Source organism: Anolis sagrei, chromosome 2 (genome assembly GCF_037176765.1).
Source record: "Anolis sagrei isolate rAnoSag1 chromosome 2, rAnoSag1.mat, whole genome shotgun sequence".
Taxonomy (NCBI): domain Eukaryota; kingdom Metazoa; phylum Chordata; class Lepidosauria; order Squamata; family Dactyloidae; genus Anolis; species Anolis sagrei.
The window spans coordinates 198,108,367-198,124,158 of record NC_090022.1 but is presented as its reverse complement, the minus strand read 5'-3'; the positions used below and the strand labels follow the sequence as shown (position 1 = coordinate 198,124,158).

General features: G+C 41.1%; 1 protein-coding gene across 2 annotated transcripts; it reads right to left on the bottom strand.

The window, feature by feature from the left end:
* Positions 1-123: 123 nt before the first annotated feature.
* LRRC23 (leucine rich repeat containing 23) lies at positions 124-11,444 on the bottom strand. 2 transcript variants are annotated; one of them, XM_060762602.2, is made up of 8 exons: positions 11,241-11,444; positions 9,477-9,640; positions 8,699-8,811; positions 6,865-7,118; positions 6,632-6,762; positions 4,973-5,109; positions 3,212-3,473; positions 124-388 (listed from the first exon to the last, which is right to left on the bottom strand). In XM_060762602.2, the coding sequence occupies exons 2-8, from the start codon at positions 9,606-9,608 to the stop codon at positions 344-346; spliced, it is 1,074 nt and encodes a 357-aa protein (XP_060618585.1). In that variant the 5' UTR covers positions 9,609-9,640; positions 11,241-11,444; the 3' UTR covers positions 124-343. The 2 variants fall into 2 exon arrangements, with proteins under 2 accessions (XP_060618585.1, XP_060618588.2); XM_060762605.2 differs by lacking the exon at positions 3,212-3,473.
* Positions 11,445-15,792: the final 4,348 nt, after the last annotated feature.

Genomic DNA, 15,792 nt, shown 5'->3' with positions numbered 1-15,792 from the left:
TCGAGGGAGCTTTGCAAACAGCACGTAGAGGATGGAGAGAGAGATGGAGAAGGGAGGGGTGGATAATGCTGCAGGAATGGGTGGCCAAAAGCAAAACACTCTGCTTGCCTTTATCAGACAGGGTTTGTTTTTTTGTTTTTTTAATTCACATGCCTCAAATCACAACTCTTGATTGAAAGCACAGAGACAGCTCTCCCCCTTTACCACCCTGCAGGGGGACTCTGGCTCTCCTGAAAGAGCAACACAGCAGTCTTCTGACATGTCTGGATACCAACACAGTGCTGTCTAGGGCTGCATAAGACAGCAAAGAAGCCTCTGGAAGGTAGCTCCAGCTCCACCAATGTCATTCCACTGGTATTTCCTCCTCTGGGGAAGGGTCCTCTGGTTCCTGGAAGATGGAGGGGAGGGGGAGAGAACAGCAGGGCTTAGGGGATTTCCAAATATTTTAGGTGGGAGCAAGCAAGCTGATTTGGCACATCCTACATCCATAAGCTGTATCCAGAGTGATCTGATTATGCCCACCAGCCACCTTGATAGCCCAGAGAGCAAGGGGAGGGATGCAATCCATAAGGAAAGGCCCCTGCACTGGTGCCATTGAAATAAAGGCTACCTGAGTAGGAAAAACTTCCATGTCATTGGGTTGTTTTGATTTTTCCGGGCTGTATGGCCATGTTCCAGAAGCATTCTTTCCTGATGTTTCGCCCACATCTATATCCTCAGTTTCCAACAACATCCTTAACCTCTGAAAATGTCTGCCATAGATGTGGGCAAAAGTCAGGAGAGAATGCTTCTGGAACATGGCCATACAGCCCGGAAAACTCACAGCAACTCAGTGATTCTGGCCATGAAAACCTTCAATAACTCCATGTAATTGTGCACTATTTGCACATCTGAATATTTTCCTGATATTTTGGACTACAACACCCATCTTCGACTGTGCTGTCTAGGGCTGATGGGAATTGTGGAGGACTGCCCACTGCCTTTTGTGCTTGTCAATCTCTTTTTCATTGTGAATCCAATAACAAGGACTTCTGTTTTTTTATTCTTGTTCTTCACCTAATGCACCTAATAAGTGATGGTGATGAATTTGGTATATTTCTTTCTTTCCAGGTACCCATAGTCATGCAAGCAGCACCTTGTCTTCAGAGCTGCATCACATTTTTATTATTGTTCTATATGTCGTCATCATAGTTAATACCTGGTAGCAGACTTATCTGCTGTGAATTTATTTCATAACATTTCAGGGCCTATTTAGATAGACCCCCCTTTTTTCTGTCTTTTACTCAACCTACTATTAATTAATATTATTATGCGGCCCTGTGTTTCTACTTCTAAATTGGTACAAGTCTATGTACAATTGTCCTCTAATGTTTACATATGTTGTTTTAATGTTGTTTGAAATCGTTGTTTAATTGTTTTTAATTGTTGTTGTTTGGGCATGGAATAATGCCACTCATGTAAGCCACGTAGTAGAGATGAATAATGTGTCATCCTCTATCGGGGTGAGAAGGGTGGGATATAAATGTTGTAAATAAATAAATAAACAAAAATAAGTCTATCATATCCTCGTAGCATTTTTTTCTAAATGAGAAGAGTGCCTAAAGTATTGCGTCACAGTTCAGTTTATCTAGCCCATTTCTCACTTGAGCTGCCTCTCACTATAAATTTACAAAATGGCTTGTTTTAAGTTTCACTAATGCCAAGAGCTTAATTTGCTTTAAAAAAAATTGCTATAGTAACCTCTTGCTGCACAATTAACACATCACCATTACTGAAGAGATTTTATTTTGCTATTTCTTTTCTGCTACAGAGATCTTAAAAATGCATTTTCTTTTGATTTCCCAGAGGCATCTTTGGAACTTCATATTATTCCCTAACCTATAAAGTTGGTGAATAAGAGTTGCTGGGCTGCATTCCATTTCAGTCCTAGCCAGCATAGCCAGTGGTGAAGATTATAAGAGTTGTAGTTCAATGCAAGATAGAGGATTACACATTCCTCATCTCTACTATGTGGCTCTTAATGAGACATGCTGCATTATCACAGGATGTCTATGACTCACTGGAGAAATTATAGTTTAGCCAGTATTGCACCATCTGTAGTGAAGTAGCAGCCAGCGATGAAAGGACCAAAGCATTGACATCTCCAGCTCATCCTCTGTTCGGATATCAGCCAGCATACCAACGCCTTAAATCACTAAATAGCTTTCTGAGATCTACAGAGATACTTGCAGGAACACATCAGCAAGTGAGAGTCCAAAAGTGGCAGGCTAAAACCCGGAATCTCAACCAGTAGTTGATACCAGATGAGAAACTCCCCCCTGGGCACACAGAAGACTGGGTGACCTGGAAGACTCTAAACAGACTGCACTCTGGCACCATGAGATGCAGAGCCAACCTTAAAAAACAGGGCTACAAAGTGGAGTCCACAACATGTGGGTGTGGAGAAGAACAAACCACAGACCACCTACTGCAGTGCAACCTGAGCCTTGCAAGATGCACAATGGAGGACCTTCTCACAGCGACATCAGAGGCACTCCAAGTGACCAATTTCTGGTGAAAGGAAATTTAGTACAGTGCCAAGTTTTTAACTTTGTTTGTGGTTTTTTTATATACATTATAACTGTATTCTCAATTTGCTTCTGACACGATAAATCAGTCTCTACTCTAGGGATATAAACATCAGCAACATTTTGCAGTGTAGCATTCCTTCCCTTCCTCCCTGTCTCAACACAGTTCTTCATATTCTTATTTCTTTGCTCTAAGTTAGACAGCAGCTTTGCTCCAGTTTGTCCCCAAAAGTTGAGCTCCTGTTAACCTCCCATTTCTTATGGAAATGTCCACAGAGTTATTGATAAGTTTGCTGCAGCTTTTAAAACAGTTTTAACACATTTGAATGACATCAACTATTACCAATCAGAATCTATTTCTTCAGATGCAGATGTGTCTGACAAAGTGGACTCTATTTTATGAAAGCCTATGGCCCTACTTTGTAACCTTACAAAGTGCTATGAAACTTATTTTTAATGAATCATATGTTTCCCATCAGATTCTTTTTAGGTGAGAGTTCTGTGGTATTTACAGCCATTCCCAATGCTGGTACGGCCAAACCACAGGACCTCTGTGATTAAACAGAAGCCACAAATATTAATGTGGCCTGGTCCCTATCATTTGACTATTGTTGTCCTGCACAACATTCTCATATGTGGCTCACTTCTAGTTCCTTTTCTTGCTCTCTTTCTCTCTCTAGTTCCAATTCTTCTTCCTTCCGCCGCTGGCGTATATCTTCAGCTTCGGCCCGTTCGTCTTCCTCAAAGAAATCTTTATCAAGGCGTTCCAGGCGTGGCAGCTGGACCAAAACTTCTATCCGGTAGTCCCCTTCTTCAGAACAAGGATTGTCTAGTAGGACCAGGGCTCGTAACATGGGAAGCACCAGCAACTTCGCCAGCTCTTGCATTTGACTAATTGCATTCCCCCTGCACCATGGGGAAGAGGGACAATTTTTATTTTAAACCTCCCCTTTTAGAAAATAAATAATTAAAAGAATTATAATATGAAAGGCCATGAACTAATGCCATAAAAACCCAATAAGTACATCTGCCCTGCTAAAGATCTTCCAGCAACAAAGTGGCTGACTATTAGGTGTCAAAAGTGCTCTTTTAGAGGCAATTCCACAATTCAAGGGGCTGCGGTGGTGCAGTGGTCAGCAAGTTCTGAGATGCAGAACTTGCTGACCAAAAGATCGGCGGTTCGAATTTACAGAGCAGGGTGAGCTCCTACTGTTAGCCCCGGCACCTGCCAACCTAGCAATTTGAAGATATGCAAATGTTATTAGATCAGTAGGTACTGTTTCTGCAGGAAGGTAACAGCACTCCATTCTGTCATGCTGGCCATATGACCTCGGAGGCATCTACAGACAACACTGGCTCTTCAGCTTAGAACACAGTTGGACACAACTAGACTTAATGCCTGGGGAAACCTAAACCTTTACCTTTACTTTACCACAATTCATCATTAAAGGCCAAGGAAGCTCCCAGCAGTGCACAGGCATACTCATGATTTATTACTCCAAACCAGGGGTGTCAAACGTATTTTCATTAACAGCCACATCAGCCTTATGGTGTAAGTGTGACTATGTTGCCCTGGCGTTGAAAGCCTTGTGGGTCACATAAAATGTTGTGGTGCATTTGACATATGTGCTCTAAACTTTTAACTCGAGAGTGGACAAGACCTCAAGATGTTGCTGAAATGCAACTCCCATCAGGCCTAGGCAGCATAGCCAATGGTGAAGAATTCTGGAAATTGGAATCCAGCAAGATCAAGAGTATACTTTGTTTTGAGTGTACACTTTTCACATTTAAGCTTTGAGTGCTCAAGTAGACTACAACTGCTCAGAGTGTAAGAAACGCTTGAGATCCTACTATCCATTGTCATACAGATCTCCAGCTTTCTCCCTCTCTCTCTCTGACCCCTTCTACACTGCCAAAGAATCCAGATTATCTGCTTTGAACTGGATTATCTGAGTATACTGCCATATAATCCAGTTCAAAGCAGATAATCTGGATTTTATATGGCAGTGTAGAAGGGGCCTCATGGAGCAAAGTCCAGTGCTCCATGATTGCTGTCTAGGACTGTAGTCACAAAGTCAACAAGAAGCTGCAGTTGGAGAAATTCTATTCTCTATTTTTTAGTCTACAGCTTAATATTACATTCTGTAAAAGAAAGAATACTTAATTTTATTTATTTTTTTATTACTATTTAGGTGCCCATGTTCTATCCTTGTCCTGAATACCCTCACCAGGCCAACAGTAGCTACACTGGCATTCACTACAAGTCCTGAAAGCAATGTGCTAGGATCAAATGCAGATTTTTCTCCCCAAAGGAAGGTATTTGCAGTGAAGGCAGCAGAACATAGGCTTGGCACTCTTCCTTTGCTGATCCCTCACCTTTGAGGGAGATTCTAGGAACAACCCACCGTAGATTGAGATACTGAAGAGACTTCATGTCCTCTGAGAAACCATCCAGCGTTTCAAGCTGATTGTCACGTAGATGCAAGGTTGTGAGTTGCCCCAGTTCTGTCAGGCCCTCTAGCTGGGTAATGGAGTTTTGGGCCTAAGATGGGAGATGTTGCAGACTGAGAAACAGAAGACGGGGAGCACAAGACATCAATGTAGAAGTCAGCTGCACTTAAGTAAGAACTAAGAATCCTGGAAACCTTTTATAACTTATTAGACTTGAGGCATATCTCCCTTCCACAAAGCTACATTTGTTTTATACTACCTTAACTGCCACGGCTTCTCCCAACGAACCCTGTGATTTGCAGCTTAGCTGAGATACTGAAGACACTTTGTTAAGAGATTCTTAGCAAACAAACTGACTAAATTATAGTTCAGGTTTTGCAAGGGTGAGTTGGCATTCAGCATGTCTTAATGCTTATCTGTGTTGCACTCCAGAACAGGAAAAGCCCTCTGACTGTAAACACTACACCGTTGATTGGAAAACAATCCTTTTATTGAAGATAATTAAAAAGCAGCAAGTAAAAAACACTTTAAAGAAATAGGTAAATCCAATTAGGTAAGAAGATAAACAGGAGCAAAAAATAGTCCAAGGCAAAGTTCAGCAAAGTCCATAAAAATAAAATCCACACTTCTCAAATATAATTCAGAAAACCAGGAAACATTAATCTAAAGCATGAGTAGGCATTCATACAATCCAAGAATCCAAGAATCATGAAACCATGAAACAAGAAAAAATTTAAAAAGAATCTTCCCAGCAAGGCTTTCATGAAACAGGACGAGAACTACACTTTATTTCAAACGATGCTTCATCTGACTATATTTCCCATACTTGGAACTTTTACCTTGTTAAGTTATCCCAAGCACTCAGAAATTGGTTTAGCTTTAATTGAGATACCCTTATCTTTTTCTGTCGGATTCTGGCAGACCGCCCAAGGTACTGTTCGGCTTGTCTGTTTTGATTAATCTCCTGCCGTCTATCTATTTGCTCATTAACTTCTGCAGGTGCAGAGTTGTTTTCAAGCCCCAAATCCTGGGAACCCTCTGGTAAGAATTCAGGGAGTACGCCATCATCCCCAAAGCCTTCAGGGACATTCTCATGGGAAACTACACTTTGAACTGGGATCTCCTGGTCATTCTCTGCATTAATATCCTTGACCAAACCATTGCCATCTTGAAACTCATTGACATCACTCCCCACATCCAAAGCACCCTGATCCTGAAACACAATCACAGGCTGAGCTCCAAAACTCGGTCCCATTCTTGTACATGAATACATCCTTCTTTGTTATCTGGGCACATCTCTAACTAGAGTGTCGACTACATGACTTTATGATATCACTTTTCTCCCTCTCTTCCCATTTGTATGATTTTCACCATCTTTGCCTGGGGAAACAGATCTATTTCAAAAGCTTGCACAATTCATCTAATGTCTTTTTGATTGACTTAATAATGATATTACTGTACTATGGACTTTAGAAATAGAAAGAGTTTCACTTACCCTCTCTTTCAAGGTTACCCAGGCTTCTCTATAATTGCTTATGGCTGATTCCAAATAATTAACATCAGGCCTAGATTGATCCACAGTCATAAGATTTTTTGAGAGCAGCTTCTCTTACCAGGTACAGATTTTTGAGTTTGGGTAGGTCGAGTCCGGTTGTAGATTTTAGGTTGTTGCCTCGCAACTCTACTGTGTGCAGATTTGACAATATTTCTGGATCCAGACCTGTTACATTCTCAATTTCATTACCTGGATATCATACGAACAGGCAATGATTAAAGGATTATCCTACCCAAATTCCCTTCCCCAAACAAATGACTTTCAGAGGAAAACTGAAAGATGTTAACCAACCTTTTAGGTTGAGGCTGGCCAAGCGTGGGTGGTTAATGCCATTGGTGTCTTTTATTTGGTTGTTCGCAAAGCTGGCACTCTGCAGATACGACAACTCATCCATGCCAGCACTGATAAGTTTATTGTTATCCACTTTCAGCCACAGCAAATGATTAAGACTTGACAATGGAGATAGGTCTCGAATCAGGTTGTCGGACAGGTCTACGTAACGTAAGTGGATGAAATTTTGGATGAGGGTGATATCTGTCACTTCCCTGTCATAGGACCAAGTTGGAAAATGGTATTATTCAGCAGTACTAGCTTTCTGATGCTACTCTTCAACAGTTTTTCCTTTCTAAGAAGGTGCATGAAGGAAGCATATTTGTTTCCAGCCACTGAAATTTTCAAAGGGCAATAAATAAATAAAGACCCTATATACTCAAGTATAAGCCAGTTCAAATATAAGCCCAGACCCCTAATTCTACCACAAAAACCTAAAAAAAACCCCTTATACTTGAGTATAAGCCAAGGGTGGGAAATACAGCAGCTGCTGGTAAATAAAATAAAATAAAAATAGATACCAATAAAATTACACTAATTGAGGCATCAGTAGGTTAAATGTTTTTGAATATTTATCATATTTCAAAGAAAAACAGTAAACTAGCTCTGTAAGTGGAAAAGTAGGGTCAACAGAAAAAATATGGTATCAACAATAACTTAATAATAATAATAATAATAATAATAATAATAATAAACTTTGTATCCTGTGCTATCTCCCCATGGGGACTCAGGCTGGCTTCCAACATAGTAACAGGCAAACATTCACTGCCTATATAAACAATGCAGAGCTAGATATAGATCTATAATGATACATACTAATTTCACATATGCATTTCTCCCTGAAATGTTTGCAAATCCTGTCTCTCTGTATGTGCATTTCCCTCCTGCAATATTTGCAAGCCCTATATATATCTATGTTTATATCTATCTAGATCTCTCTCTATATATGTGTGTGTGTATGTGTGCATTTCCCTCCTGCGATATATATCTATCTAGACATGTCTATATATATTTGAGTGTGCATTTTCCCCATAACATTTGCAAGCCCTATATATCTATACTCATATATATCTATCTAGACATATCTCTCTGTATGGATAATTATTATTATATTATATTAATTATATCAGAAGTACCATTAGTGCGCATTCACAGCACAGACACGTAGGGAAAATATAGGTACCTCTACATATTTATCAATATCTATATCTATATAGGATTTACAGAAACTTGCAAACATTTGAGGGGAAAATTCATATATAAAATAATGTATACATATAGATACAGATATACAGGTACATGGAAATCTCTAGATATCTATATGCATATAGGATTTGCAAAGGCTTGCAAACATATGAGGGAAAAATCATATATATAATTAATGTATATAAATAGATACAGATATATAGGTACATAGGGATTGCAAAGGCTTGCAGGGAGAAATACCTATATATCTGTAAGAGAGATTAACAAATATTTCAGGGGGAAATGCTTTATAAGATTAATTGATATTCCTAACTTGCAAATGCCTATCTCTGCCTCCTTTCCATTTTAAAAACAATCCAGCCAGGGAGGAGAAGCAGAGCAGAAGCAGAAAAGGAAACACGCTGTTTAGGGAGAGGAAAATGAGAGAGAAAATATATCATATATCACAAGCAATGACCTCCAGGCTCGGCTTCCCAGCTTGACTCTATTATAAGCCGAGAGAGGCTTTTTCAGCACTTAAAAAGGTCTGAAAAACTTGGTAAATAAAAGTGGATAGAAGATGTGCATTAGCAATATTTTGCAAACTTACTTTTCTCTGACCTCTAATTTTACAAAAGCATGAGCCAGGCCATTGCCTGTTTTACATAAAAGCGAGAGGCCCTCTTTCATCATATCCTCCGTGAGAGGAGTGGAAACTGGGTGCTGAGGGAAGAAACACACACATAAAAAAGAAAATAGTAAAACTATCAAAGATGGCCCTGTTGTCACTGAAATGGGGGACAGGATAGTCACTCTCCCACCATAAAGTTCTCATTGCCTTCCTAACAACTATAGTGTACTCCAAATAGGGTGAGAGTGTAAAGAGGGTCACGGTGGGATGGGAGACAGGCCAAGCAACTGAATTTGAGGACTTTACTGTCACCCCAAATTTAATTGAAAACTTAAAGGGGGAGATCACTGGTTTGCAATCTGACAATAACAAACGAAGCTAGAACCCATTAGCCTTTCCAAAGATGCTGTGAAACCAACTCCCTCTCACACACATGTGGTGCTTTATCCCAACATGATTTAACCTCTCTATATTCTGCTCTTCCCTCTTCCCAGTTGTTTCTTCTGCTTCTTATTTATTTTTAGACGCTTAGATTGTAAGCTGCTTTAGAGAAGGGGCTTGTTTATCTTTTGTAAATTACCCAGTGTGCAAACCATGCAGCTACAACTAAGCCCTTTTAAGTCCTACTGATTTTAGTGGGGAGAGAGGAAGCATGTGCTTATATTTCATCCCTATGATACTACTAGAACCTAAAAAGCCCTAACTAAAAGGGCACAAAGTTTCAAGCTTAATAAAACACTTAATATTAATTCTTTACCTCTTCTTCTTCCTCTTCTTCTTCCCCAGCCTCCTTCTCATCTTCCTCCTCCTCTTCATTTTCTGCTTTATCTTCAGTGTCTTCTTGCTCTTCTTCAATATCGTTATCATCTTCAGGCTCCTCATCTGACATATTCACAGGCTGGTACTTTCAGACTAAAAATACTGAAGACGTTGAGGTGATTTTAGCAATTTGCCAGGCAAAGTGGAACTCCCCCCAGGACCAACTGCCACTCTGGGCCAGAATGAAGGGGTGGGCAGGGGACAGTTCCACCTTGTCCCCTGAATGTTTTCAGCTGGGGACCCCTATTCCCAGCACCAACTGCCGCTCTGGGCCAGAATGAAGTGGGGGGGGGGGGGCAGGGGACAGTTCCACCTTGTCCCCTGCATATGTCATCAGCTGGGAATCCCTCCTCCAGCACCAAATGCTGCTCTGGGCCAGAGTGAAAGGGGGGGGGGGGGCAGGGGACAGTTCCACCTTGTCTCCTGCATATGTCATCAGATGGGGAGCCCTCCCCCCAGCACCAACTGCTGCTCTGGGCCAGAGTGAAGGGGGGAGGGGCAGGAGACAGTTCCATCTTGTCTCCTGCATGTCATCAGTTGGGGACCCCTCCCCCCAGCACCAACTACCATTCTGGGCCAGAGTGAAGGGGGGGGGGGGGCAGGGGACAGTTCCACCTTGTTTTCTGCATATGTTATCAGATGAGGACCCATCCCCCGAGCACCAACTGCCGCTCTGGGCCAGAATGAAGAGAGGGAGGTCAGGGGACAGTTCCATCTTGTCTCCTGCATATGTCATCAGTTGGGTACGCCTCCCCCCAACACCAACTGCCGCTCTGGGCCAGAGTGAAGAGAAAAGGGTCCAGGGGACAGTTCCACCTTGTCTCCTGTGCTATGCTAGTAATATAACATAGTCATATAATATATTGTATATACATATAATATTTATATTATAACATAATGCTATATGATGCTACTAATAATAAGATATTATAATTATATATTGATATTACATGTAATATTATTAATAATATTACAATATAATGGTATAGTACGATATAGTAATATTTTATACTGATATTGTGCTATGCAAATAACATAATATATTGTACGTATGTATATCTTGTAAGCCGCTCTGCGTTCCCTTCGAGGTGAGAAGAGCGGCATATAAATGTCGTAAATAAATTTGATCCTGTTTTAATGTTTGCATTTGTGTATTTTGTATCTTCTGAGTTGTTATATTGATGTTTTTATGTCAAGCTGCTTTGAGTCTCCTGTGTGGGAGACAAAGTGGCGTACAAATAAATATAATAATAATAATAATAATAATAATAATAATCTTGTTCGTAACATGGGGACTGCCTGCCTTGTTGTGGAAGGTGGACTCACTGTAGAAAGCCGATTAGAAAAAAAAAACCACATTTGAAATGTGGAGCATTGTTCTATGGCTACTGTGCATTGCTGAAAAGACCACTGGATGGAGCAAAACCAGGTCTGGAAAACTTGGGCCCTCCAGGTGTTTTGGACTTCAACTCCCAGCAGTCCTAACAGCCTCAGGCCCTTTCCTTTTCCCCCTCAGCCGCTTAAGCGGCTGAGGGGGAAAAGGAAGGGGCCTGAGGCTGTTAGGAATGCTGGGAGTTGAAGTCCAAAACACCTGGAGGGCCCAGGTTTGCACAGGCCTGAGCAAAACCAAGCCTGGGTTCTCCTTTGAAGCCCGGATGACTGTATTGACGTTTTGGCTGCATCAGAAGAAGAGATGACTCACTGGAAAAGGCAACGATGGCTGCCAAAATGGAAGAAGGCAGAAGGAACAGAGGAAAGCCGCCTTTGGACCTTTAATGGCTGTACACCAGGCCTCGGGCGACTTATGCGAAGCCGAGGAACGGCGAGAAAGCAGCTGCCTGTTGCCTCACTCGACCTCCGGAGGTGACTGAGGCGTCTGCTTGGGCCGTTATCACCCGGGCAACCACAAAATGATTGACAACCCCTGCCATGGGGGCAGGAGAGGAGGCTGGAGGTGATTGGATGAGAGAGAGGCTTGATTTGCATACAGCAGCCTCGTGAAGCCCCTGTTTGGGCGAGGGCGGGGCCGGAAGTTGGTGGGAAGGAGGGGTTTGATTTGTAGGCCCCGGAAGTCGTGCTCATTGAGAGTTCAGGGTTGCCCAAACTTTGATCTTCGAGGCAAAGGCTCTATCTACACTACCATACGTAAAGTTTTCCCCCTGACATTTAAGTCCAGTCATGTCTGACTCTGGGGGTTGGTGCTCATCTCCATTTCTAAGCCAAAGAGCCGGCGTTGTCCGTAGACACCTCCAAAATCATGTGGCCAGCATGACTGCAGGGAATGCCATTATGTATGCACATATACATATTTATATACTTATATTTATATGTATATTTTATATAAATAATATATATTAAATATAATATTAAATATATTTATATTTATATTTATATATTTATATGTACATTTATACGTCAGTGGTGGTCCCTCGGCTATGGAACACCCCTCTTAGGGAGATTAGATCGGCTTCCTCGCTCCTTTCATTCCGGAAGAATCTTAAGACATGGCTATTTGAGCCGCCATTTGAAAATACGGAGTAACGGATATAATAATGGAATAACTATATGGCGGAACTGGACATTATTTTAATGATTATCGATTGAAGTATGTTTCATTATAATGTTTGATTTTATTGTTGCTGATGTTTTTTATATTGTATATTGTAATTGTGTCCTTGGTGGCACTGAATTCTTGCCTTGTAAACCGCCTTGAGTCGCCGGAAGGCTGAGAGGGACGGTATAGAAATGTACTAAATAAATTATTATGGCCAATAACCAGCACTATTGACTATTCCAAAGCCTCTGACTGTGTGGATTACAGTAATTTGTTGCAAGTTCATGGCAGTATGGGGATACCCAGTCACCTTGATTGCCTCCTGAGGAATCTGCGTAACGGCCAACTAACAACAGTTAGAACAAGCCACGGAACAACAGACTGGGAAAAGGGTATGGCAGGGTTGTATACTCTCACCCTCCCTATTCACCTTGTATGCAGAACACATAATATAATGCTAATATTGTGCTTTTTTGTTGTGTCAGGAGCGACTTGAAAAACTGCAAGTCACTTCTGGTGTGAGAGAATTAGCCGTCTGCAAGGATGTTGCCCAGGGAATGCCCCGATGTTTTGGTGTTTTATCATCCTTGTGGGAGGCTTCTCTCATGTCCCCGCATGAGGAGCTGGAGCTGATAGAGGGAGCTCATCCGTGCTCTCCTAGGATTCGAACCTGTGACCTGTCGGTCTTCAGTCCTGCCGGCACTCGTTTAACCCACTGCGCCACTGGGGGCTCCAGTACTGTGCTATGCAAATAATATAATATATTGTATATACATATAATATTGATAATAATATTATAATGTAATACAGTATACTACTAATAATAATGCAATATAATAATATTAATTATCCATATAAATAAAATGTAATGTTAGTTTGTAGGATTAACATAATTGAAAAACCACTGGACAAATTGACACAAAATTTTGACACCCTTAACAGACCAGTGAGTGACCATCACTCATCAACCTCCCTCAAAAAACAGCGGAAAGGACTTAAAAACCAAAAAAAGCTAAACGACAATACAGTGTATAGTTCCAATTTATCTATCTGGAGGATTTCTCAGCAATCCTCCAGGTAGATAAAATAGATAGATTACATAGAGATAGGTAGGTAGGTAGATCGATCAATCAATCAGGAGGACTGCTGGGAGTTGCAGTCCAAGAATAGGCAGAAAAGGGAGAAAGGGGAGAAAGAAAAAAGGGAACATATTGCATAATGTTTAAGGAGGCCACTTGCCTCCCTGCTTAGTCCTTCACTGCCTTATGGTTATACCTTTCCTGAATGACTATGTTTGCATTCAATGTGAATAACAGTTCTCTTTCTGGGTTGCTGTGAGTTTTCCAGGCTGTATGGCCATGTTCCAGAAGCATTTTCTCCTGACGTTTCACCCACATCTATGGCAGGCATCCTCAGAGGTTGTGAGGTCTGTTGGTTGTGAAGTCTGTCTCTCTTTTTAGAAGACATCCAAAGAGCATCAGTAAGACAATAAGATTTTTCAAAACCTTAAATGTCCACACGAGGGAGCTTCAATATAGGCTCTGACAACTCTCCTTTTTTGCAGACAATATGGACTCCAGGCTACTTGCTTAGTCAGTCGGTATTGTGCTCTTTTTATAGATCAATACAAAATCCAAGGTGTGGATCAGGAGCCCCAGGAGGCTCAGACTTTGCAAATTCCAAGGTTGATTTGCCTACTTGAGTGTCATAGGTGATCCCTTGTAGCTGTTTTATGCTGCCCTGGAGACTAGGACATGGAACAATGACTTCAAACTAAAGGAAAGGAGATTCCACCTGAACATTAGCAAGAACTTCCTAATCGTGAGAGCTGTTCAGCAGTGGAATTCTCTGCCCTGGAATGTGGTGGAGACTTCGTTGTTGGAAGCTTCTAAACAGAGGCTGGCTGGCCATCTGTCGGGGGTGCTTTGAATGTGATTTTCTTTCTGCTTGGCAGGGGCTTGGACTAAATGGCCCATGAGATCTCTTCCAAATCTATGTTTCTAAAATAGAATTTCAGATCATATCTAATTGCTCATGGTGTGTGTATGTGTGTGTTGGCCTGGATGTCCCACAAGATCTCTTCCAAATCTATGAATCTATGATTCAGTGATTATATGAATATGACTGTCTTCCAAGGATAGAGTCTTGGCAATGGATCTGTCAATGTCTTTCATGCTTGGTCTTTCATGTTAAAGGCATAGATTTTCAGATTGAAGGTGACAATAACATTATAGAGTTGGAAGAGACCACGTGGGCCATCCAGTCCAACTCCCTGCCATGCAGGAAAAGCACAACCAAAGCACCCCCAAAAGATGACAATCCAGCCTCTGTTTAAAAGCCTCCAAAGGAGCCTCTGCCACACTTAGAGGCCGTGAGTTCCACTGTTTAACAGTTCTTACAGTCAGGAAGTTCTTCCTAATGCTCAGGTACAAGCTTCTTTCCTGTAATTTCAACCCATGGCTCAATTAAGTCCTAGTCTCCAGGGGATCAGAAAACAAGCCTGCTCCCTCTTCTTTATGACATCCTTTCAAATATTTAAACATGGCAATCATGTCTCCTCTCAATCTTCTCTTCTGCAGGTTAAACATACACCGCTCTTTAGATGCTCCTGATAGGGATTCATGGTCTCCAGACCCTTTATCATTTTAGTCACCCTCCTCAACAAGGGTTTGCTAGATGTGCCATCCTCTTGCCACATTTCTCCCTTTCGCCCTCTATTTGTGCTTCTTCAAAATCCATGTAACATTACAGGGGAAACCAATAATGCAACTAATCACAGAAGAATTCTTTCCTTGGAGGCACGGAGTAAGGCAGGAAGCTACTACACAGCAGCGGCAGGAAGCTTTGATTCACCCAGACTGAGTAAGGCCACACCACAAATAGTCCTTGCTTCATAAAGCTAACTGAGCTTCTAGACAAGGCTTCTATTATGTAATCCTGCTGGGCGGGTGGAGGAAGACATTTTATTTCATTTGAAATTTATCTGTTCTCCCCCAGTTTTTCCTCATGTTTTATCACACAATATTTGTTGAGGGAGACTGAATTTATTTTTTGCGTAGCCTTTTCATTAATTTGTATGTACTTTGTCTAGCACATCTTCTTGTGTTTTAACCAGTTTATTAATCTGTATGCACTTGAGTATCTTCGATCGTCGAGGTGCCTGGGTCTGTAATAAAGCTTGGGATTGTCAAAATTTAAGGATTCCCAGATGGACCAAACTTGCTAGGTGTTACATGGGGATCACAGTTCCAGGAGAAGGATGGATATCAAATTCTTGTTTACCAGTAATTTGGCTGTGTGGCTTTAATTTACATTGAATTCATATAATGGTTTGGTTTTAATTGTATCTGTTTGTACTCAATTTTAAACGTATTTTAGTAAGCCATTTTACAATGTATTTCCATGCTTTAAATTATATCCTTTTGTATCACCCCAAAATGGCTTATATTTCCCAATATAGTTGTGCACACTTTTTCTATATGTAAGATGTATATAACCATTGCATTGCCTTATGGTTTGTTGACTGTAATAAAGAAATAATTAAATGATTAGAATAGTGCTGCTAGGTGTCTAGAATCACACATATTGTACTAGAAGCAATGAATAATAGAGACATAGGCAGAATTTCAATGGAGCTACTGATTTCTCTCCAGGATAGTATACTTTTTTTAAAGCCATGTGACCTGGTGTTGTTCAATTA

Bases quoted from the DNA above. Each gene is read 5' to 3' on its own strand.
- LRRC23 (XM_060762602.2), bottom strand. From the start codon at position 9,608: ATGTCAGATGAGGAGCCTGAAGATGATAACGATATTGAAGAAGAGCAA. The intron at 8,812-9,476 runs GTAAAGAATTAA...TTCTTCCCTCAG, and splicing joins AAGAAGAGGAAGAAGAAGAG to CACCCAGTTTCCACTCCTCT. The intron at 3,474-4,972 runs GTGGGTTGTTCC...CCCATGGTGCAG, and splicing joins CTTCAGTATCTCAATCTACG to GGGGAATGCAATTAGTCAAA.